At 32.9% G+C, this 22,904-nt stretch overlaps 1 protein-coding gene and 1 long non-coding RNA gene across 3 annotated transcripts; both read left to right on the top strand.

Annotated features, from left to right (window-relative positions):
- The first annotated feature begins 4,377 nt into the window (after nt 1-4,377).
- On the top strand, nt 4,378-11,070 carry LOC107878086 (acetyl-CoA acetyltransferase, cytosolic 1). Of its 2 annotated transcripts, none has more exons than XM_016724967.2 (15): nt 4,378-4,594; nt 5,646-5,707; nt 6,040-6,138; nt 6,248-6,421; nt 6,539-6,644; nt 7,221-7,359; nt 7,841-7,918; nt 8,027-8,092; nt 8,474-8,559; nt 9,057-9,156; nt 9,306-9,416; nt 9,496-9,537; nt 9,789-9,875; nt 10,035-10,140; nt 10,872-11,070. In XM_016724967.2, the coding sequence occupies exons 2-14, from the start codon at nt 5,671-5,673 to the stop codon at nt 10,122-10,124; spliced, it is 1,215 nt and encodes a 404-aa protein (XP_016580453.1). In that variant the 5' UTR covers nt 4,378-4,594; nt 5,646-5,670; the 3' UTR covers nt 10,125-10,140; nt 10,872-11,070. The 2 variants fall into 2 exon arrangements, with proteins under 2 accessions (XP_016580453.1, XP_047249707.1); XM_047393751.1 differs by having other exon boundaries at nt 4,431-4,594; nt 5,612-5,707.
- A 6,843-nt stretch (nt 11,071-17,913) lies between these two features.
- On the top strand, nt 17,914-22,041 carry LOC107878087. Its single transcript, XR_007042950.1, has 2 exons — nt 17,914-20,331; nt 20,461-22,041. It is a non-coding gene; the product is annotated as an uncharacterized LOC107878087 (long non-coding RNA).
- The last annotated feature ends 863 nt before the right edge of the window (nt 22,042-22,904 follow it).

The raw sequence follows: 22,904 nt of genomic DNA, 5'->3' as shown, positions 1-22,904 counted from the left end.
CATTAATCTTTCAGAATGGAAACTAAAACAGAATCTTCAAAAATTTAATTTCAACTCAACAATGGAGCAACCATTGTTGAAGAAAAGAAAGAAAGAAGAAAGAAGAGGAAGAGAGAAGAGAGAAGAGAGAAGAGAGAAGAGAGAAGAAAAAGAATGAAAAAATAAATCAAAAATATAAAACTTTAAATAATTATAAAACTAAGGGGCTGTTTGGCAAAAAAAAAGAGTTTATAACGTTTTTAACACTTTTTACGCGCTTAATGCGCGTGACTAATTAACACGCAATGGGTCAAGTGACAAATATATGCCATTAAAATATGAAAAAAAAAATCTGGGAGGTAATAGGACCCCCGCAAAGTTCAGTATGCTCAACTGGTAATCCGGTTAAATTTCAGGTATTTTTGTAAGTATTCTCCCTAATTATTACAAACACTAATATGTAATATTTTGCATGCTTCATTGGCCAACATTAGTATTTATCTTTTTTCCTTAGAATTTTGAGAATTTTTTCTTATTTTCTTATTCTGATTTTTTTCTAAAGGAATAGAAAATCTCTTCCTTTATTATAATTATCATTTACTACATTCTTAAATTCTCTTTCCTACATTATATATATATATATATATATATGATAGTAAATTAGACCTTCCAAATGAAAGGTAGCCCACATTGCAGCACTCATTAGTGCAATTTATACACTTAATAATCATTTATTCATTTGTAATTATTAATACATTAATTTTATTTCATGATGTCCTTAATTTTTTTTATTTCTTCTTCTTTTTCTTCTTCTTCTTCTCATCCTTCTCCTCCTGCTCCTCCTTCTTCTCCTTCTCTTCCTTCTCCCCCGTCTTCCCCTTCTTCTTCTCCTTCGCCTTCTGCTTTTCCTCCTTCTTCTTCTTCTTCTTCTTCTTCTTCTTCTTCTTCTTCTTCTTCTTCTTCTTCTTCTCCTTCTCCTTCTCCTTCTCCTTCTCCTTCTCCTTCTCCTTCTCCTTCTTCTCCTTCTCCTTCTTCTCCTTCTCCTTCTCCTTCTTCTCCTTCTCCTTCTCCTTCTCCTTCTTCTCCTTCTCCTTCTCCTTCTTCTTCTTCTCCTTCTTCTTCTTCTTCTTCTTCTCCTTCTTCTTCTTCTCCTTCTCCTTCTTCTTCTTCTTCTTCTCCTTCTTCTTCTTCTTCTTCTCCTTCTTCTTCTCCTTCTTCTTCTCCTTCTTCTTCTTCTTCTCCTTCTTCTTCTCCTTCTTCTTCTCCTTCTTCTTCTCCTTCTTCTTCTCCTTCTTCTTCTCCTCCTTCTCCTTCTTCTTCTTCTTCTTCTCCTTCTCTTTCTTCTTCTTCATCTTCTCCTTCTTCTTCATCATCATCATCTTCTTCTTTTTCTTCATCTTCATCTTCATCTTCTTCTTCATTATTATTATTATTATTATTATTATTATTATTATTATTATTATTATTATTATTATTGTTATTATTATATCCGAGTACAAGAGAGTGCATTCAATGAAAAGCAGATAATTTTTCTTGAATCTTTTTGTTCCAAGCAAAAGAAAGAAATTGACATACGGAGAAAAATAAACATCTCTTTATTCTCCTCCTACTTTGTTGTGAATTATTTTGATATAGAACAATAAACTTTCCTCTCTTCTCTTATTGAAGATACTATGTTGAAGAAGAAGAGACAATCATGAAAAAATCTTACGTTATTGTGTTACAAATACTCACCCTTATTTTATAAAAAGTATAAAGACGACCCGTTTTGAAAATTAAAAATTTTCCTCTCTTCTCTTATTGAAGATACTACGTCGTCGAAGAAGAGACAATTATGAAAAAGTCCTGCATTGTTGTGTTACAAATACTCACCCTTATTTTATAGTAAGTATAAAGACGAATCATTTTGAAAATTGAAAGACATTTTCTTAGTATTTAATTTACTTGAATGTGTGTCATTAATCATCATTATAAACTTAAAAGAAATTGCTTTCTCATTAATGAGTCTTTCAATTTGTTTTGTGAAATTTTTTGAGGAAAGATTAACAAAGAAACCTCAAAAAAATCATAAAAAAGATAAATAACATTCCTTGATTCTTAGGCATGCCATATAGGATGACCTTACAAATAATTTATTAAATAATATATAGATAGATCTTTATATGAAAAAAATATAAAATTTAAAAATATAAAAAAATAAAAAAATTATACGGACTCAATCGCTTCTCAATATAATAGATGTACAATTCATTGAGTAATATGTTAACAACATGTAATCATCTACTTTAGAAGGTGAAGAGCAGAATATTTATTCTTGTAATTATAATAATTAAAAATAAATCAGATAATACACTATTTCTCAATGTTAAAAAGAAAGAAAAAAAGAAACAAATAAAACAAAAAGGCTTCTTTATGTATATAATTTTTTTTAAAAAATAAATCAGATAAATACATTATTTTTTAAAATTAAAAAAGAAAAAAAAAGAAATAAACAAAACAAATGGTTCTTTTTCCTGTATATAAAAATTTTCATAATTACCTCACGTTTATAAATTTTTTAGAATTAATTACCTCATTTTTCTCATTCGCCTCCATGTTTCTTTATATTTCTAATTTTTTTTTTTGTCATGCATATTTATTGATAGTCCTAAAACTTAATCATAACTAAGACCAAATAACAAATATATTTCAATTATTAAAATTTATTTAGCTATCGGTGGATGTTGATTGCTTTGTATTGCTTTACATGTGATTAATGAAAATAAGCTAGTCACCTAAAAACAATAATTATAAATTAAGAAACTTAATTAATAATTAGTAAATTTTCACCTAAAAATTATTCATTTGAACCAAAAGGAATTATAGACTTAAAAATTGAACTTAAGAGGCATTTTATATAGATATAGAAATAAGACAATACACATATTATTATATGTTTAATCATTAATTAAAAAATAAAAAGAAAGCTGAAACCAATGCATAATTGTCCAAGCTCTTGCCGATATCCACTTCCAAAAGTCTTTCACCATTTAAGAGCATCTTCTTCTTTTTTCAAGTGAAATAATAACATAAATGTCATAGTGAAAATGAAGGTTAACCTTAGGTAAAATCGCATGGAATAAAACATACGAACTTCATTAAAAAGAAAAATAAAATAAATACATTAATGTGTCAGTATGTATTTCCACATTCCTGAAAAAATTAATTATAAATTAAAAAATATAATTGATAATTAGCAAATTTCCAACTACAAAGTTATTCATTTAATCAAAAGAAATTATAGACTTACAAAATTGAACTTAAGAGACATCATATATAGATATAGAAATAATACAATACACATATTATTATATTTTTAAACATTAGTTGAAAAATAAAAAGAAAGCTGAAATCAAATGTTTGAGCTCTTGTCGATATCCACTTCCACAAGTCTTTCACCATTTAAGAGCATCTTCTTTTTTTTCAAGTGAAATAAAAACATAAACATCATAGTGAAAATGAATGATAACCTTGGATAAAATCACATGAAATAAAACATATGAACGTCTATAGAGAGAAAAATGGAATGAATACATAAATGTCTCGATATCTACTTTCACAAACCTATCACCATTCAAAAGTCTTCTTCTTTCCAGGACAAACAAAAATATGAATATAATAGTGAAAATGAAGAATAACCTTGGATAGCATCTCATGAAACAAAAAATATGAATTTATATACATAAAAACAAAGAAATACCATAAGGGATCATTAATTTTTGTATTAAATATTTAGGGGTTATAAATATAAAATCATGAATAGCTTGAGAGTTATAAATATTATTAGTAGAAATTAAATAGATGAGTTACCTCAAGCATTTTTTTTCTTTTATTACGTAAAAAATAGAGTTTAAATGTGGTGACTTTGATTTTTCTTTAAACACACAAATATTTAAAATAAGAAGAAAACTCAATAAATATCTAAAACAATCACAAAAAAAGATAAATAAGTTTGGAGGTTTCTAAGATATGCCACATAGAATTGACTATTGATCTCTTTTTATATATAGATGCTTTACAAGTAATAATAATTTTTGGTTACCTATCAACTGTTGAAAAGAACAAATTTTATATGTTATTACTTTTTTGTTCGTATAAAAAATAATCATCTTTTCTTATTTAATAATTATTTAAAGACATAATCTACTTTTACCTTATTGATCCCACTTATAAGGTCCTACTTAATTAAAAATAATTATCATACATTATTTTAAAAAAAGATAATTAGATAAAAAGTACTATCAAATCTTTATTTATTTCTTAAATTATATGTCCGGTCAAACTATGACACATCACTTTTTTTTTTTTTAGAAAAAAAACAAATGTTTTTAATATATCAAAAATACGAGTTAGTAACTTATATTATAAGTATTTTAAATATACAAAAATGAAATGGATGATGTAATAAGTCAATGAAGCCGGTCTATGAACAGAACAGAAGAGAACAACCAACCGGTCACCTGTGCCATCTCTCTCTCCCTATATAAGGCCGTCGTCCCTGTGATCTTCACATAGCTCCACTTTCACTCACTTTCTTTCTGCTCTGCTCCGTCAAAATCTCTTTCAACCTTCATAGGTATTTATTTCACTTTCATAATCACACTTTACAAATTAATATTTCTCTCTTTCCATCTTATGTTTTATTTTTTGCTGTATTTTGGATTTTACTTTCAAAATATATTCTAAATTATACATGCAAGTTCATGCTATAATTCTGATTTTTTTTTTCTAGTTTAGATCTGTAAGAGAATCAGGTGAGGCGTTTATCGGTCTATGAATTTATAGTATTTGGTGAATGATTTGAGTATTTTCTAGATCGAATATTGTCACTATTTCTGTTTCCTTTTCTTTTCCATGTTCATTCTTTTGATGAGCTCTATTTCTCAGTCTAATTTATGGTGTGTTCGGTCTGGAGGAAAATGTTTTTCTGTGGAAAGTGTTTTCCAGGAAAATAAGTATCGTAGTCATTTTGCTTATTTTCTTATGTTAGTTACATACTAATTAAAAATATTTATATATAATCTAAACAAATATTGTGAGAGCTGCGATAAGAGGTGTGTGGGGTGTTGGGGATGCTATGGGTAAGGTGGAGATGAGGGATGGTGGAAGGGTGGAGAAGACACAATTAACATGGAATGACGCTTGTGGAACTTGTTTTCCCTCTTTATATTAGGGAAGTTATTTTTCTTATTTTAAGAATTTTTTTTTTGCTTAGAAAAAATATTTTCTAAAAGTTTTGATCAATCAAACATAGGAAAATTGGAAAAAATGTTTTTCTCCATGCCAAACACACCCTTAGTATCAAGGAACTACACACAAAAAAAAATTTAAACACAAATTTATCTCTTTTTTGTTGTTTCTTCGTTGACTAGCTACTTGAGCTTACACCAAACAGTGCCATCTATATTTTCTTTATCACCTAAATGAATTTATCTTTGGGAAAGAAAGTATAGTAGATGTGTTTTAGTTGAGGCTAAGTTTTCCATTTCTCATGCTTATGTTATGATTTGATATAATTATCTAAAATTTCGGCTGATATTTGGGTCATACAATTTTTTTGTGTTGGTGGTATTGTGATTTGTTTTATTGACAGAAAGAGACCCCTGATTAGTTTTTGAATGAAACAGACATCAATCTTCGTACATATTCACAATGGCTCCAGCAGCAGCAGATACCATCAAGCCTAGAGGTAACAACGATTGCTCTCTTAGCACCTATCCCAGACTATTTATTTGATGTAAATATAGCAAATGGATTTAGTGATGCTTTGATTCAAATATGAGCGAGCACTATGATCTCTTCGAAAATGATTTTCATGGTGAATCTTTATTAGCAGCAGGGGTATTTTCATTAAGTTTGATGCCTCTTATCCCTTTTTTTGATGTTCCTTTATCAGATAAATTGGTTCAGAGTATAGTCGGATGTTGGCTTTTATAGATTTTGGTTTGCGATGTCATGAAAAAGGTTTTCCGTACTGTGGTTTCTTATAATAGCTCATTTTTTATGCTTTAATATGAACAGATGTTTGCATTGTTGGTGTTGCCCGTACTCCAATGGGGGGCTTCCTTGGTTCTCTTTCCTCGCTGCCGGCAACAAAACTTGGATCAATAGCCATTGAGGGTAGGACTCTAGATATTGTTGCATAGTTATTTCATTATGGAAAACCCAACTGACTGGCATTAGTAATTTCTTTGAGTTTCAATTAATCTCTCTGTTGGCTCAACTTTAGGTGCTCTTAAGAAAGCAAATGTTGATCCATCACTAGTAGAAGAAGTCGTCTTTGGAAATGTCCTCAGTGCAAACCTGGGGCAGGCTCCTGCTAGGCAAGCTGCATTGGGTGCAGGAATACCTAATACAGTGATTTGCACGACTGTGAACAAAGTTTGTGCATCTGGATTAAAAGGTATGAGCCTTCCTGTTGTATTCATTTCCTGGAGACCTCTGCCCCCTTTTATAACTGTTATGAGAGTGAAAGAAAGTATTTGTTTTTGACGAGATATAATTTTTTATGGCTTTGCAGCAACTATGCTTGCAGCTCAAAGTATCCAGTTGGGCATCAATGAGGTTGTTGTGGCTGGTGGAATGGAAAGCATGTCCAATGTTCCCAAATACATTGCAGAAGCAAGGTTTGCATTCTTCAAAAGTTGAACTACTGGATAATACAATTTCTTTTAAGAAGTCCCACCCAGCCACCTCCACCCCCATCCCACAGTCTCCCTTAGAAAAGAAGGATAGTGATACCAGATGGTATATTTTTTGAGTCAGACTTTACGAAGAGCTATGCTGTTTTTTTCCGAGTATCTTCAACTTCGAATCTACTTTTTTTGTGCTTCAACAGCGTACATGTTGTTCTGAAATCTTAACAAGCTTAATTAACAAATACAAAGCCAGCTCATATTCTTGTTAACCAGCTTTCCTCACTTTTTTCATGCTTCCACCTCAACCAGTTTATAAGCTGTTCCTCATCACCCATGCATTTTTTAGATCTCTCCCCTCTGTTTTTATGAACTGGTCCTCGTCAGTCCATAAATTTTTATATCTCTCCCCTCTGAGTTTTATATGGTTCATGTATTGTACGGAATACAGTACACTTGGTGCGCTGGTCACTTCTATTTTTCCCATTACAAAAGTTCTGATTAGTTAATATTATTCTTCAGTTTTGTTTAATCGATACCCTTCATTGATCAATACCATAATCGCAGGAAGGGATCTCGTCTTGGACATGATAGTCTTGTTGATGGAATGCTTAAAGATGGTTTGACTGATGTTTATAAGGATTGTGGTATGGGAGTTTGTGCAGAAATATGTGCTGAAAATCATAAAATCACTAGAGAGGACCAGGTTTGTATCTATATACATCTTTGTTTTTATTTAATTTGCATCATGCTGCAAGTTTGGCTCCGGGTTTAATTTCACATACCAAAGCTTTGTCTACTTTTGTTTTATCTAATTTATACTTACATGCCAATTCCCCGTTATCTTTGTTTTTGGTTGTTTTGATTTTTAATAATTGATACTACCATTTGATGAAGCTTCTGGTGAGAAACAATTAAACATTGGGATACATGTGGTCCCCTCTTCCCTAAAGCTGTGCCATTATTTCTAGTATCCCCTCTTGCCTAAGGCCGTGCCATTATTTCTATGTGAAGTTGGACTTTTTGATTTTCTATCCTCTGCTCCACTGGTTTACCCCACACATCTGGAAACCAAAGTGATTCATCATTCTGTTTTCTCTTAGTATTCAGCTATCCTCTATGTAAATTTGCTGAAGTCTTCTATTTTCTGAAGGAATCAAGCACTTATGTCTCTCGTATATATGCAGGATGACTATGCAGTTCAAAGTTTTGAACGTGGAATTTCTGCTCAGGAAGCTGGTGCTTTCAAATGGGAGATTGTACCGGTAAACATTATTAGGGCTTGGTCTCTAGATATTGTTCCATACTCAAAGAAAGCAAGTTCTTCACAATCTTTTTATTTTCTGGTTATAATGAATTGTGACAATGTGCAGGTTGAGGTGCCTGGAGGAAGAGGAAAACCATCCATTATTGTTGATAAGGATGATGGTCTAGGAAAGGTTAGTACATTTATGACTTTTTATTAGTCAAAGCAAAACTAATACCGTACATGGCTGGGCTCCTCTACATCTTCTATTGAAGCGCTCTTGGAGACTTAATTTAGCCACCTCGGGCCTATTTTCCGTATGGAAGTGAAGTAGAATAGCTAGAAAATGGAGTTAAATACAGTTTCTATAACAATGTATTGTCTTAATGAAGGGGATGAAGACAATATTCTGACTAGTTATATAGAACTCCAGATATGTGCCTTCCAAGTACTAAAAGGATCAGATATATACTTTTTTGGCACATACAAGATGTTATGATATAGGCACGTGCATTTTTCAGTGCCTATAATCTCCTGTCTTCATCTATCACAATTTTTGTGTTTGTCTTGCCAGTTTGATGCTGCAAAATTGAGAAAACTCCGACCAAGTTTTAAGGATAAAGATGGTACTGTTACTGCTGGTAACGCTTCTAGCATAAGGTTCGTGGACTTAATTTTCTACCATGTTATGTTTTGATTGTCCTCACATGTTTAACAAGAACTTTTTGTTAACCTAACAAATGAATGCGTCTCCTACTTCTCCAATCTGGGTTAACTATTCCGAAATTTACTTGCACTAGCTACCTCTCTTTGGGAGTACTACTGCATCCTAAACACTAGCTGAGGAAAATTTGCCGATTATAATTATAATGATATCTTCACATTTCTGGTTCATTTTAAAAAAAGCGATTTTCTTACACTTCACATCCATAGTGGGAGCCAAGTTAGTTAGGTCATCTATTATACTGTTTAAGAACTCCTTTCACCTGAAATCTGAATAATTCAGTGAAACATGATAAGAACTGGCTATGGATGTTGCTCCTTATTTTTCCCTGTTGAAAATTTTGAAACAGGAAATCAGAATATGATAATCTCAAAAGATTGTTGTTATTTTCTTATCCGTAAAATTTATTGACTAGATAAATCTTCATTTTCAGTGATGGTGCTGCTGCATTGGTTTTAGTAAGTGGAGAGAAGGCTATAAAACTTGGATTAAACGTTATTGCAAAGATCTCAGGCTATGCAGATGCTGCTCAGGTACTTTATATCTATGAATTTGAGAATAGCGTTAAAGCACTCCATATGTAAGATTTTGGAGAATTAATAGTTATTACCTCTTTTTTTGGTGTCTTATCTTGTTACGAAGCTTGCACTCTTGATGTTTTCATTTAAATTAAATCTTGCAGGAACCTGAATTATTCACGACTACACCTGCTCTAGCAATTCCCAAAGCTATCAAAAGTGCTAGCTTAGAGGCTTCTCAAATTGATTACTATGAAATTAATGAAGCCTTTGCTGTATGCACTCTTACCTTGTTCTTTTTAACTCGTCTGCTTCATTTGTGTGAGCACTTTCCTTAACAGACCTTGTTTGCAGGTGGTATCTCTTGCAAATCAAAAGCTGCTTGGTCTTAATCCAGTGAGCGCTCTATCTCTCCTATATGCTTATTAATCTTGAGACTCAAAATTTGTTGATCTCTTCAACTTTGACACTCAGTCGGGATCTATTATCTAAAGAGAACTATTTTGGATTATATGCTTTTATATGAAATGGAACAAGGATAAGAAAACGTAAACTCATAACTTATTTGGTCTGCGGTACTTTTCTTAGTGTGGAACAATCACGGAATGATCCAGACAATGAAGTAACCTTTTGATTTGTTCTCTCAGGAAAAAGTTAATGTACACGGTGGGGCTGTATCTTTGGGGCATCCTCTTGGATGCAGTGGAGCTCGTATATTGGTTACACTTATCGGGGTATTTCTTACTGCTGCAATATTCTGGGGTTTTACGTTCAATTATTGTTTCTTCTAATGTCCTAATATGATCTTGTCTTCTGTTCATGAATATTATATTGAGAATCTATCGTCCTTTGATGTTTGTTTCACATCTATTTACCCAATGCAATGTTCACAGGTTTTGAGACAGAAAAATGGCAAATATGGAGCTGCTGGTGTTTGCAATGGAGGAGGAGGTGCCTCAGCCCTTGTCCTAGAGCTCGTGTAATCCTTTTTCATTTTTGGTAAGTCAGAAGATTGGAAACTCATTTGAGAATTAAGTCTACCAATGTGATATTGCATGTATGCTGTCCTTGCATTAACTAATATGAAATTCAGAGACGCTCTTAGTAGATCGTTCAACTGGACAACATTGGTAAATTAGAATTGGAATAGTATGCAAGGGTTGTTCAATTAGATGACCAAAAAAGATGATTACTCCATTAAAATCCCGTTTGAACTGTATCCTTCATCCCAGGGTTTCATAAAAATCATAATATTCATCAATTAGTATTTCCGCACCAACAATAGACCTGCTTCATGTGTGTGTACATTTCCTTAACGTATTCTATGGATAAGCCAAATGAAGAAAACAGTGAGCATCCCTAGCTGTAATAAAAAGGTACTCTTGCTCTAGAATTTAACTAGTCCATTAACTATTAAATTAATGACTGTCTTTTTTTTTTTGGTTCACATGCAACCAGAGCACAGCTCGTTGTAGTATGTATTCTTACTTAATGACTGGTCCATGTTGAACATCGCCAGAAGAGTGCTCATTATGCGTGATTGGATTGAATTAACATTTCTTGTACCTGTCCGCTGTCTCCCCCCCATACCCCCCCCCCCCCCCCAAAAAAAAAAAAGAAAAAAAAAGAAGCATCATTTGCAAAGGGATACACAGTTAATTTGAAGTTCTTTCAGCTGCATGGAGATCATTTCTGGTTAACTTAGTGTATATATTGCTTCTGTTTTGCAGGTTAGTGTTGTGTTTCGGGCTATTTATGATACACGCTGGCACTGCTTGCTATGAATTAGACCTGGGAGAGCGTTTTCGGCCAGAGACAACTCTGCAACTTCTGGCTTTCGGTTTTCTTTTTCTTTTTTCCTTTGTAATGTTTCTTCTAAGAAGTTGTATTCTTCAAAAATAAATGAAAGCTGGTCTGATTCTTCGTGTAGTAGTGAAAATCTCCCTATCCTCTCCCAATTTCAGTATTTCTGTTGGAATTCCTTCCAGCACTCAGTGATTTTCATGTGTCCAAAGGGCGACTTCGAGGTCATTTGTTTTGTCAAGAACAATATCGCTGCAAGTATAAGAGCTGCTACTTAAATGGGATGGTTAAGTAGTTGATTAGGCTAATATATCCTAAAGATTAATAATAAGCTAACTCGAGTGGAAAGAAGGTTTGTTTTCTCGTTTCTGATAGTGTTGTGAGGATCAAGAGGAGAATTTAATCCCATTTCAAATCTATTTACTACTTCTCACCTGTATAATTGTATGAGGTCAAATCAGGTTTCTGTTTAGTCTAATTCCACTTCAATAGGCAAATCCAATCTAGTCGCCATTTGTTTGCTAAATCTCTCACTTAACCTTTGTCGTTGAAGACAAAAAATAAACGTATAGGGATTTAGGAAATGTTTAGTTAGTCCTACACTTATTTCCGAATTGTCAGGACGTAAAAGGAGAAACATAGTACTCATATAACCACCTAAATTTATTTGGGATTGTGATATTGATATATGTCATAATTGTTGTCTATATTTCTTACTATTACTAAATGGTAATTGACGATGATCCACACACAAGATACAAAAGTTCTAATCGCCATGATGTTAATCAGATTATGATAAAAAGGTTGAGGATTTCAAAGAATTGCATATCATTGATAACAATTCTATGTGAGAACTATGTATGTCCACTTACCCACCCTTTTAGTCTTCAAAGTTAACATGGTAATCCTTTTTGTGATTTTGCTGTACAATACAATTTCTCGGACTCTTTTATAGTGAAGACTCTTGAACGTAGCTTCTTTTTTTTTTTTTTTTTTTTTTTCTCATTTGGTGTTCGATATCCATATTAGTGTCGGATTAAAATTCAGATTCGCGCCGAAAAGTCCCACATCGGTGGGAAGCCTTTAAAAGAATGGGTTATGTGTTAGTCAGCTTCCAGTGGTGCAAAAAGGATTCGGTTAAAGCTCCGGCTGTAAACTCTAAGCCTGCAAAAGGCTCAGGAAATTCGACAATAACACTCCTTCTGAAAGTACAGGGACTATATAAACGTTGGGTCATTTTTGAGGATACCATGCTCTCTACAAAAATTCATGGGTAAGATAAGTCAGGTGACTAAGGAGACAGGTATTGATGTAGGAAAATTGCGAATAACTGTGGACGGGTTGAGATCACAAGGAGTTCATGCAGTAAAAAAATTGATGGGGCATGTCGACTCTCTCAAGGAGGGAACCAGCTCCTCTCATAATGAGCTCACAGTCACCTTCCGAACTTCTTAGTCCACCTTCTCCAAAAATGTGCAACGATCTTATGATGCCTTCTGCAGAAACATGATCAACACCTTGACCTATTTTCTCTAAAAATACTAAATACTCTGGTTCCTGATTCAAATAGGGGTGTGTCCCCCCTCAAACTTTTTTAGTATTAACCCTGATCTGATGCAGGCCAAGCTTCATCAATATCATGGAATGAAGAATTGAAACTCAAGAATATGCTTAAGTAGAAGTACAAGGAAAAAGGTGAAAAAGGAAGAAAGATGTTGTGGATGCAAAAGTGGTTATTTTTTACATTCAAGCCTCATGCTAAAGAAATTATTATTTCATTAAAGATATTTTTGTAATTACTAATGTAGGCTATAAATAAGAGAGACTAATTCATTGTAGAGTAGACTATTTTTGATATTTCTACACGTCTTAATAACTCATGTAAGTTATGTACGATTTTTGCCTACGGATTGATCAAGTTGCCTAACTTGATCTAATAGAAGCAGTAAAGACAGTAAATAATGAACGCGATAGTTTTATGTGAAAAACACCCGGTTCATAAAAGATGTAAAAAACCACGACCTGTACCTCTACAGGATTTAACCCCGACATCACTAAACACAATGATCATCTCAACAAAAGATTACAACTTTGTGACCTAAGAAATTATAAGCTCTTATTCCTAATGTTCAACAATCTCCCCAGTTGAAACCCACTTCAAGTTTCCCCACTTGAAAATCAGATTATAAAACTGTAGCAACCCTAGGAACTAACTCTAATTCCTAAAAACACACAAACATCTTAAGGTTTATGTTCCCAAGTCTTTTGAGTTATCTCAACTCGAAGACTAAACTCCTAAACCAGTTTATAACTCACTGGCACAAAAAAAACATGAAAATTACAACTCAATAAACTTCATAATACATATTAACTAGAATAGAAGACTGTTAGGCGCATGGATGAAACATGTTCTTCAATCTGGTTCACTGTATTAGGCTGCACTTCGATAGTTAGGAATAACTCTCTCAAATATTATTCTTACTTATTTGCTCGTGCTCTCGCTTTTTCTCTCTCAGTATTTGTGCATAAATTTCAATTGAAAGTCCTTGAATATTTATAACTTCTATTGATCTTCACAACCAAGTAGAACTTTAACTCCATAAGGACTTTCATGCTTCTTGGCCTCTCTTCTTAAGTGTTGTAGTCAAACACTGACTCTTCTTTTCAGCACATGATGATCTCCTAATGTTTATCTGAAGTAACAATCTTTCTATACTTTATTTTTACTCGTATAAATATATCCACAAAAAGTCCTCTTACCAGTTGAACTCTTTTGAAGGAGTTTTTATGAATCATCTATGCTTACTTGTTCCATAGCCTCTTGTTCATCATCAAAACTTTACAAGTCTTAACTATTTTGATTATTGATATTTTAATAAGAGAAACTTTTGTGAGAGTTGAGGCTATGATCTTCGTTGTTATTAAATGTTGAGGGGATTGCTTGCTTGAGGATATCATTCCTTTTTAGGGTTTCTCTATAGTATAGATATTTGTTTGGATTCTTAATAGGAGGTTTTGATTTTAATATAGCCATATGGTTGTGTATTAGATCACATTCCTGTGTCTTGCTTTTATCTTATATCTTAATTTCTTGTTTTTAGTGTTAGGATTTCAATTTCATATTTTTCTTTATCATTATTTTTGTTGTTCTTTCCTTTACGCGTGTTCCATCTCGTATCACGGTCCTTTGAATATTTTCCCTTGCAGGGAGCTATCTTCTCTACTACTTTTTTTTTTTTTTTTTTTTTTTTTTTTTTTTGCTTGATCTTTGCTTTTTTTTATGTTTGTTTTTTTTTTTTTTTTTTTTTTTTGTTTTTATGCATGATCTTTGCTTTATATTATGTGTGTCTACTTTTCTTTTTGATTATGCCAAAGAGGGAGAAAGTACAGATAAAAACAGAGGCAGAGGCATAACGTAAGGGGGAGCCAAAATCAATACATGCGAAAAGAGGTACAACATGAGTGGGGGTGGGGGCAAACTAATACATATAAAGAAGAAGCAACACTTGCCTCTGTCAGAGAAGGTTTAAACTAATTGATTATATTTACGATTGTTATCATAAAAAAAGGGAGATTGTTAGTCCCATATATGATTTTAATGATGATAATAACTAATCCCTAATTATGGATTCAGGATAAACCTGGAAAGAATTGAATCCTCTGTGACATGTGCTGGACGAACTTGAAAAGCCTCCGCTTAAAAAGAAAAACTGAAGGCAAAAGGAAAAAGTATCCATCAAATCTGCTAGACAAACCATCAGTTAATGAAAGAAGATATTCAACAAAACTCTCTAAAGCTGAGGGTCTCACTAAGAAAAAAATATAGACGTATCTGATATGAACATATAACGTCATCAATATATTCAATTTTCATCCTAGATGACCCACAAGATACCTTGGGTTCCCCGATCTTAAAAAGCATGGAAATAGGAGAATGAAAATTTTAATTCCCTATATCAAGGAAAAATTAATTGTGCAATAAAGGAGGAGATTTTCGTCAAGATTCTGCAACAGACAATGTATAAATAGATCTAGTAGCCCAGTCTTTTCATTGTACATCTTCACTTGAGCATAAAGTATAGTTGCTTCTTAGCCTTACAAAATTCATTGTAATACTGTCATGACTCAAAAATTTAAGGGTCATGATGACACTTGTCGCAATGAACCTTAACAAGTAAGCCTATCACACAAACTGATACAAAGGAAAAAAATAATAGCAATAATCCAAGTAAGACTTCTAGAATGACGTCAAGTCATATAATATAGTAAAGCATAAAGACATAACCAACAATACCATAATCTCAAAATCTGGTGTCACAGTGTAAGAACATCACTAGTACAACTTGAGATCAAATACATAGGATATCCAAAATAGGAATACTCTGTCTCTGAATATGAATAAAGACATAGTCTAAATAAAAAAAGATAGTAGTCAACTCCGGAAGCAAGAATCCAACCGCTACCTCGAATATCTCCAAAGTTAGCCCAAATCAACTACCGTGAGGCACACTCGAACTAGGATCTGTACCGAAAGGGCGTAATACGGGTGATATGGTCCACTTGTACTTAGTAGGTATCATAGACCCATTGAGCAAAGTAGAAAATAAAGCATGCAAAATACATACTAAGAGCACTTCACCCGCAATCAAAAAATATTCCATAACGATAGCCCACACCATTTCTACTAACAGTTCTATAATATTCATATACATCATAGAAAATATGAGAAAGGAATACAAGTAAACCAATATCACTCATACAAGCACTCGGGAAATGATTACACATAGACAAGTATACATCAAGAGAGATAATACAACACAATGTAACACAAATGCAATGAAGATGATGATGATAATGGTAATGATGATAATGATGATGTGATGCACGAGGTTGTCGCACAACCTCCGTATACACCCACGGAGCTAAAGCTTCCCGCCATAAGATTCATAATGGGTTCGTCAACCCGTATACAATCAATATCTAATACCAATATCCATATCTCTTCTCCGACATATTCTTCAGTAGAGGGTTTTTAAGATGTCACATTTTCTGTCAGAAAAAGCTAGAATTTTCAATATTTTCATGGTGGTATCAATGTTTCATGAATGAATATGATATGAGGATGTAATGCTTACAACCAACCAAAATGAGAGATTCCATATCCAACTAACATACCAACCAAGTGAGACAAAATCCACTCATTTATCCAAGCATCCAATATAATACGTATGCCAATAAAATAAAATACATCAAAGAATTCATCATTGATACCACATTAGGCTTTCATCAACAAGATACAACTACTTTCACATACACATAGCCAACAATATCATATAAGACCCCACACGATCACACGTAGTAAATAATGTTCTAAAACCACCAAATAACATAGATATATAGACCCCCACACGGGCACAACACAATAAATATAGTCATTTTCATGATTAGTTCCCACACCCTTAACATGATTTTGTATCAACATTAGCTACCCAACCTAATCTGAAGAAAGTTAATCCATAACCTACCTCAAATGTCGAAAATCGGTCCACAAGCCTTCACTCCGAAGTCTTACTCCTCCTGAACGGATTCGGAATCAACTAAAATATGAAAATATAGAATATATGTGTCAAAAGAAAGCTAATCATATTGCCTATTTCAAGTCGGGGTCAAAACGAACCCTGAAATAAATTTTTGAAAAAAAGACAATCACAGTTTTATCTTTGAAACATGTTTCCCATATTTTTAAGAGTTTACAGCTAAAAACCTAAGTAAAAAAAGTTTAAAACGAGGTCCAAATTGAAGAAAAATTATGTTTAAGCTTTACCGATAAAATTTTCAAAAATCCTTTTTTGAGATCAAGAATCTGAAGTTGTTTTGAAGATGAAATTGAGAGAAAACTAATAATTATAAGATTAGAAACTTATCCAAGTGGCGATGAGATTTGAATTAAAGAAATACAAGTTTTAGGTCTTTCGGGTCAAAATTTCTAATTTCTACCATTTTAATTCATGTTTAAATGAGAATTACCTGATAAAATTCGAAGAAAATAGTTTAAATCGGTGTTATGGAGCTTACCCAAGCTTAAAAGTGAAAGAAATTGCTCAAAATCACAAAATCCTAAGTTTCAAGTATCAAAAATGAAAAAAAACCCGCAAAACATGGGATTATATAGGGTTCGACTCTCCGCGGACCCCTCGAGATTCATCCGAAATCACGTGAACGAAAAATAAATATGCTACCCTATCAAATTTAATGCTGCGGATTCAATGAAGATATCAGATTTTTAAAAAATATTATTTTCACAAAGTTGACACCCAAAATCCAATTTCACAACTTTTCGAATCGAGGGTCAAAATGAGATTTAAAAGTCATAAAATCACACAAATCATGTTACCAACCTAAAATTGATGTTTCGGATCTGCTGGCGTAGTCCGTTTTGCCATCCGACACACAAATTAATAAATATTGATCGAAGTCAACTATAAGGCTCTCAAAACCACCAAAAATTACAATTTTACATAAATCACACTAAAATACATCGAGAACTATGTCAATCATCCTCACGCCTCAGAAATACCACAAAGCAACCACTAGGATGAATAAAATGGTCAATCACACAGAAATAAATATTGCACAAAAATCACCGAAAAATCAAGTCGTTACAAATATGCTATAGTGAAAACAAAAGAGAGAAGAAAACTAGAAGCTATACAAGTAGGGCTGCTACCTTTCTTTAAAAAGGCATTTCACAAGCTTGTGGAGAAATCTCTGCAAATAATTTATCTGCTCTTCAAAATCAGGATAAATCTCGTGTGTTGCTTATTTAATTTCCATCACTTATTTACTATTATCATTATTTCTGTTTGTAACATCATCGTGTAGGTGAGTCGACTAATAAGCACACACACACCCCTTCCCCCCTCCTCTCCACCCCCACCCACCACACACACTCAAAGATGATATGCCTTCATATGATTCTAATGGCAATTATCCAAGACTTCAAACAAAAATTACATTATGTAAGTCTAAAATATATAATACTCCTATGATAAATTAGTGAACAAGTTGAACGTCTTCCGTTAGCTCATCCATCTCTTCTTTATTAGAGTTGAAGAATTTTAATTTTGACAGAATATATCTACTAAAATGGAAAAAGTTAACATCGTAGTAAAAATAAAAAAATTAAGCCTAAGAACTAAAAAAAGAAGCCTAGTAACAAACAAGTAACAACAACTGCAAACATTACCTTACCCTTACTTATAAGCCAAGAGTTGGACGAACACTGCATCTATAACCTGTACTCAAAGCCTTATAAATTATACTGTATACTTGGCCCATCTTTAAACACGTGTCTTATTGCAGCACTTTAATTTTTCTCTCTTTTAACGCGTGTTCACCTTTTCCATATGTATACGACAGATATCTGAATTTCACTTTCTTATTATCCTTTCTTCTCCTTCTTCTTTGTTTTCCAGTGTCATTTTTGGACTGTAGAAATTAAATTTCTCTGATTTTCTCTCTTATACTTATATCTTTATGCTAATCTGATACTGTGTGTTTTAATTTAATCTTATTCTTTAATCCCGTGTTTTAAATTATTGATTCTCAATATTTTACTTATAAATTATTTCTCTGTTTCTTTATGTATTCAGCAAATTGACTAAATTGACTTCATCTATAATCTTTTTTAAATCCAGCATATTAGGCAAGAATTTTGCATTTTATAACATTTTTATCTATTTCGCTTTTATTATTTCTGAAAGACATAAAGGTAAAGTTAAGGTACAAGTGGAGTGTGATCAACAAGGATAATTCCCCATATTGATATGGTTTGCTTATGTCAATAGATCGTTGAAGTCGAGAAGTTGTCAGGGGCCAAAACTGGCTTCATGCATTATTGAATTATATGCAATTGTTGCCTGCTTCTTCACAAGGTTTAAGTAACCCGAATTTATCTATTTCTGGTCATTTTGATACATTGAGTTACCTATTCCTATTTATCACCCTGACCATGTCAGTGAGTTGAAAAAGATGGTAAGCCTGCTTTTCTTGAAGTGTTTAAAGATGAAAAACAGAAAGGCATTAGATCTCAGTAATTTCTCCATTTTAGGATAATAAATAAATTATTTTTGTTTCTACAAAGATTTTGCAGGAGCAAGTTTAAGATCAGCACAATTGAAACAGTTTCCTTTACAGATATTTTGGTCATCTTTAGGCAATATTTAAGCCAACATCACAATGTTACTGGTGATGTGTTGGAACCTGCTTTTGGATGTGTTGTTTGTTAAACACAATGTGTACACTTGCTGATCTGCTTGGCCCTTTTTAGATTAATTTGTTTTAATGCTGCCATATGATTATTATGTTGAGGTTACTACATATCGGATACTAATTTGGGTGGTTATCAAATGACTAAAGAAAATTTGATACTAAAATATTCTCTTACTATTTGGTAGGTTAAGTGTTTGATTTCTTTGGTTCCTAGGAGTTGAATTGATGATTTTCATGAACTTGATTTGGGAATTGCTTTGTGCATGGAGTTTCACTTGATTCCTGCATAAATGTTAAATTATTTTAAATTTACTGTGAAAGAACTCGGTTCTATCTTTTAGCCTTATTGAGATAATGCTCAGTTTCAGGTCAATCATGTTGGTGTTTTTGAACGATTGTTGTCCTCATGTTGTGAGGTGAGTATCTAGAAGCCCATATAGTTGTAATTTTGTTACTACTAAACTAAATATTGTGGTTGAGTATCGGCATTATGTTCTTTCAATAATTGTTCAGAGTTTCTTATTTGTTGTAACCATTGTTATTCTTAATGTTATATTGGTCAAGCAAGGTCGGGTTTTGATCTTTTCCCTGTCTGTATGATTCTATGTATAGTTTTCGTTATTATATATGTAATTCTCTCTGTTTTATTTTTTCAATTGCAAAAAATGAGATACCAACCAAAAGTTGCAGTTTAATTGACGGGGACCTTATAGTTATTATTATATGGATTACAATGAGTTCAGAAAGAAAAAAAGTAGGGAGGAGGATTTGACATAGGGGAGAAAGAAGATGGGGTGTCTTAACACTGCTAACATTTTGTTGATGCAGCTTTTTGACTATCTGTTGGCATCACTTCATGATATCTTGTAGAATATGATTAGACTAAGTATGTCTACAACAGCAACATACCCAGTAAAATTCCACAAGTGCGGTCTGAAATGATAGAGTGTACGGAAGCCTTACCCTTACCTGCTGGAGGTTGTTGAACTTTCTTCTCGAGTAATATGATTTATGGGTTTAATATATCCTATATTATGTAGGATGTCTCACAAATTTCAGTATGTGAGGGTAAAACCTCAGATGGTGCTTCCTATTAGGAGATCGACTGAGTGCTTTGTAAGTATTGTCTACAAGGCTGAATGCTTGCCTTATTGATATCTTCAATGAGGTTGCAAGCAGTAGTTTTAGTTCATATGATCATGGTGATTTTGCTCAGAAAGCTTAGCAGATTCCTTCACCGAACAGGGCGTTGAGTTAGAGAAAATGCAAGTGAAGTAAGCAGTTCCCCTTAGCATTGTTACCGCGAAATCCAATGTACAAGCCTCAGTCATGAAAGAAGATAAGTCGCCTGTTGCAGCTAATAAAACTAGACCTGTAAGTTTGAATAAGAACTAGGACAAAATGATTGGATTACTATCTCATATAGAAGGCAAGATAAAATAGTCTCATTTCACCATAGTAACATACATAAATTTTGTAATTAAGAGAAGTATTAATTACCCTCCTAAAATTGTCACGTTTTATTCAGTGTACACCTAAACTATCATTTGTCTTAAGTACCTCCCTTTTGGAGGTTTAGTGAATTCTCTGGGACCTTCCAAATGCAACTTGGCATAGTGATTTTTCTAAAATGGTAATTTTCTCCTCCTTTTTCTCACACGGAAGACATGTCTTAGCTGCAAGTAACCCCATTAAGCAATAACATTTACTGACTTTAAGAATTTGTGTGTCTTGCCTGCATGTAACTAGAAAAAGCTTTAATAATTCATTTTAAAATACTCAAGTGAAGTTCATGAATTCAATCTTCTTTGTTTTTCGTTTTTTGGTCATTTGTGTGTGGGGTAGAATATCTATAGTATATTTTATGACAAAAAAATGGATAATCACCTTTTGAGATCTTACGATGTACAATCAGTTTAGTTGATATTTTTTTCCTTGAGAAAGGTAGCTAAAGGCCATTTAGTTATTATGTTATTGTTCATCAAATATACTTTTAGATGTCTATTAATATAGAGTACCATCTTATCATGATTCAAGGTGAAAGCCTAGCCATTCCAATACTGTCGGAAGAGCTAAACGTCATTAAATCTTCATGGATGTCCAGAAAATTATTTTTCTTGCATACGTACTTTGATTGCTTCTCTTTTGAGTGAGAGTCTATTAGAAACAACCTCCCTACTCCACAAAGGTATGAGCAAGGCCTGCGTACATCCTACCCTCTAACACCCACTTATGAGATTACACTGGTTATGTTGTTCTTGCTTTAGCTGTTTGATTTGGGTATTTAAAATTATAATTTCTATGTTATTTTTGCTCTTTCTTTTCTCTGTCTTTGTATTTCTTGTCTTAATATCATCAAGGTCCTATTTTGGACTCTTGAATAGATATCCAAGGATCTTAACAAAAACACAAAAATAGATATCTAATGAAGTATCAGAACCTTTCATTTTCGAGAATGTTTTGCGACAGTATTTAGATTTTCTTATGGGTTGTCTTTATTGTTTTTAGCTGTTGCTCATAATATGAGAAATTATCCTTTTCTGAACCAGCCATCCGAGGGTAATATGTACACGGAAATTGATGCAGTATGTAAATGTCTAAATGAGCAGTACGGGGTCAAAGATGGAACAACTAACACTGTATGATCAATCTTTTGGCAGTGGTCCAGCCGTTGATCATGCATCACGCACACTCGATTTAAGAATTGATGTTTTACATTGTTCAATATCTCGTCTTATATAAGAAAGTTGTACTATGTCACACATACTTGTTTGACATTTGTAAGTTAAATTTAACTGGTTATACTATTTTTATTTTTTGTTCCTATTTTTACTTGTGCAATCTGATGTTTTTCACCTGCACTTGCATTAGCTATCGGACAGTGATACATGGTGACTACAAACACAACCGATGCTCTATAGGTTTTAGAATGGAAGAGAAGCAAAAAATGGCAATGTGGTAGTTTAATTCTCAAATTACCTTTTTAAGTTTGTGTATTACTGGTGTTTTTTTGTCTTGGATATGTAAAATGTCTGTAAGATCTGTATAAGCCACTTTTCAATTTATAGTGTACATAATCCACATACTTTTGCATCAAAGTAGCTGCAAATGTCTTATAATTTGTGATTTTTCGCGTGTTCCCTTCTTTAAACTTGTAACGTTGGGTCCGTGCTGTGCACGAGCCTTACCCATCTAGTATATAGAAAAAACAAAAAGCTATGAAAAATATCATGCAAACAATGTGGGAGATCCTTTTTTCCTGGAACAAAATTCCAGCTCGTAAATCCAACTCCAATATCTCAAGTGTGACAAGAATGAAAAAGTAAGGAGACATTAGTACTCCTACTTAGGGGTGGACGTTTGGTATTCGGTTCGGTATTTTTAAAATTTGGATTCGATAATTCGGTAATTCGATAATCGATATTTGAACGTAGATACCACATATCATACTTATAAACATCGGTTCGGTAATTTCGTAATCGGTAAATTAAATTTCGATTTGGTTTGATTTTCGGTAATATCATATTAAAGTTGAAGATGTGAAAATATACGTTTAAACATCAAAGAATATATTTAATAAAAATCATATTTAGTCTTTCTTTTGATGTTTTTTACAAATATATTACAAAGGTCTAAGAGATTTTTTGGGATGATTAATACTATTGTCTATTGGGTTGGTTAGACATATT

Source organism: Capsicum annuum, chromosome 7 (assembly GCF_002878395.1).
Source record: "Capsicum annuum cultivar UCD-10X-F1 chromosome 7, UCD10Xv1.1, whole genome shotgun sequence".
Classification (NCBI taxonomy): domain Eukaryota; kingdom Viridiplantae; phylum Streptophyta; class Magnoliopsida; order Solanales; family Solanaceae; genus Capsicum; species Capsicum annuum.
The sequence above is the reverse complement of the archived record's forward strand: the minus strand, read 5'-3'. Positions and strand labels throughout refer to the sequence as shown.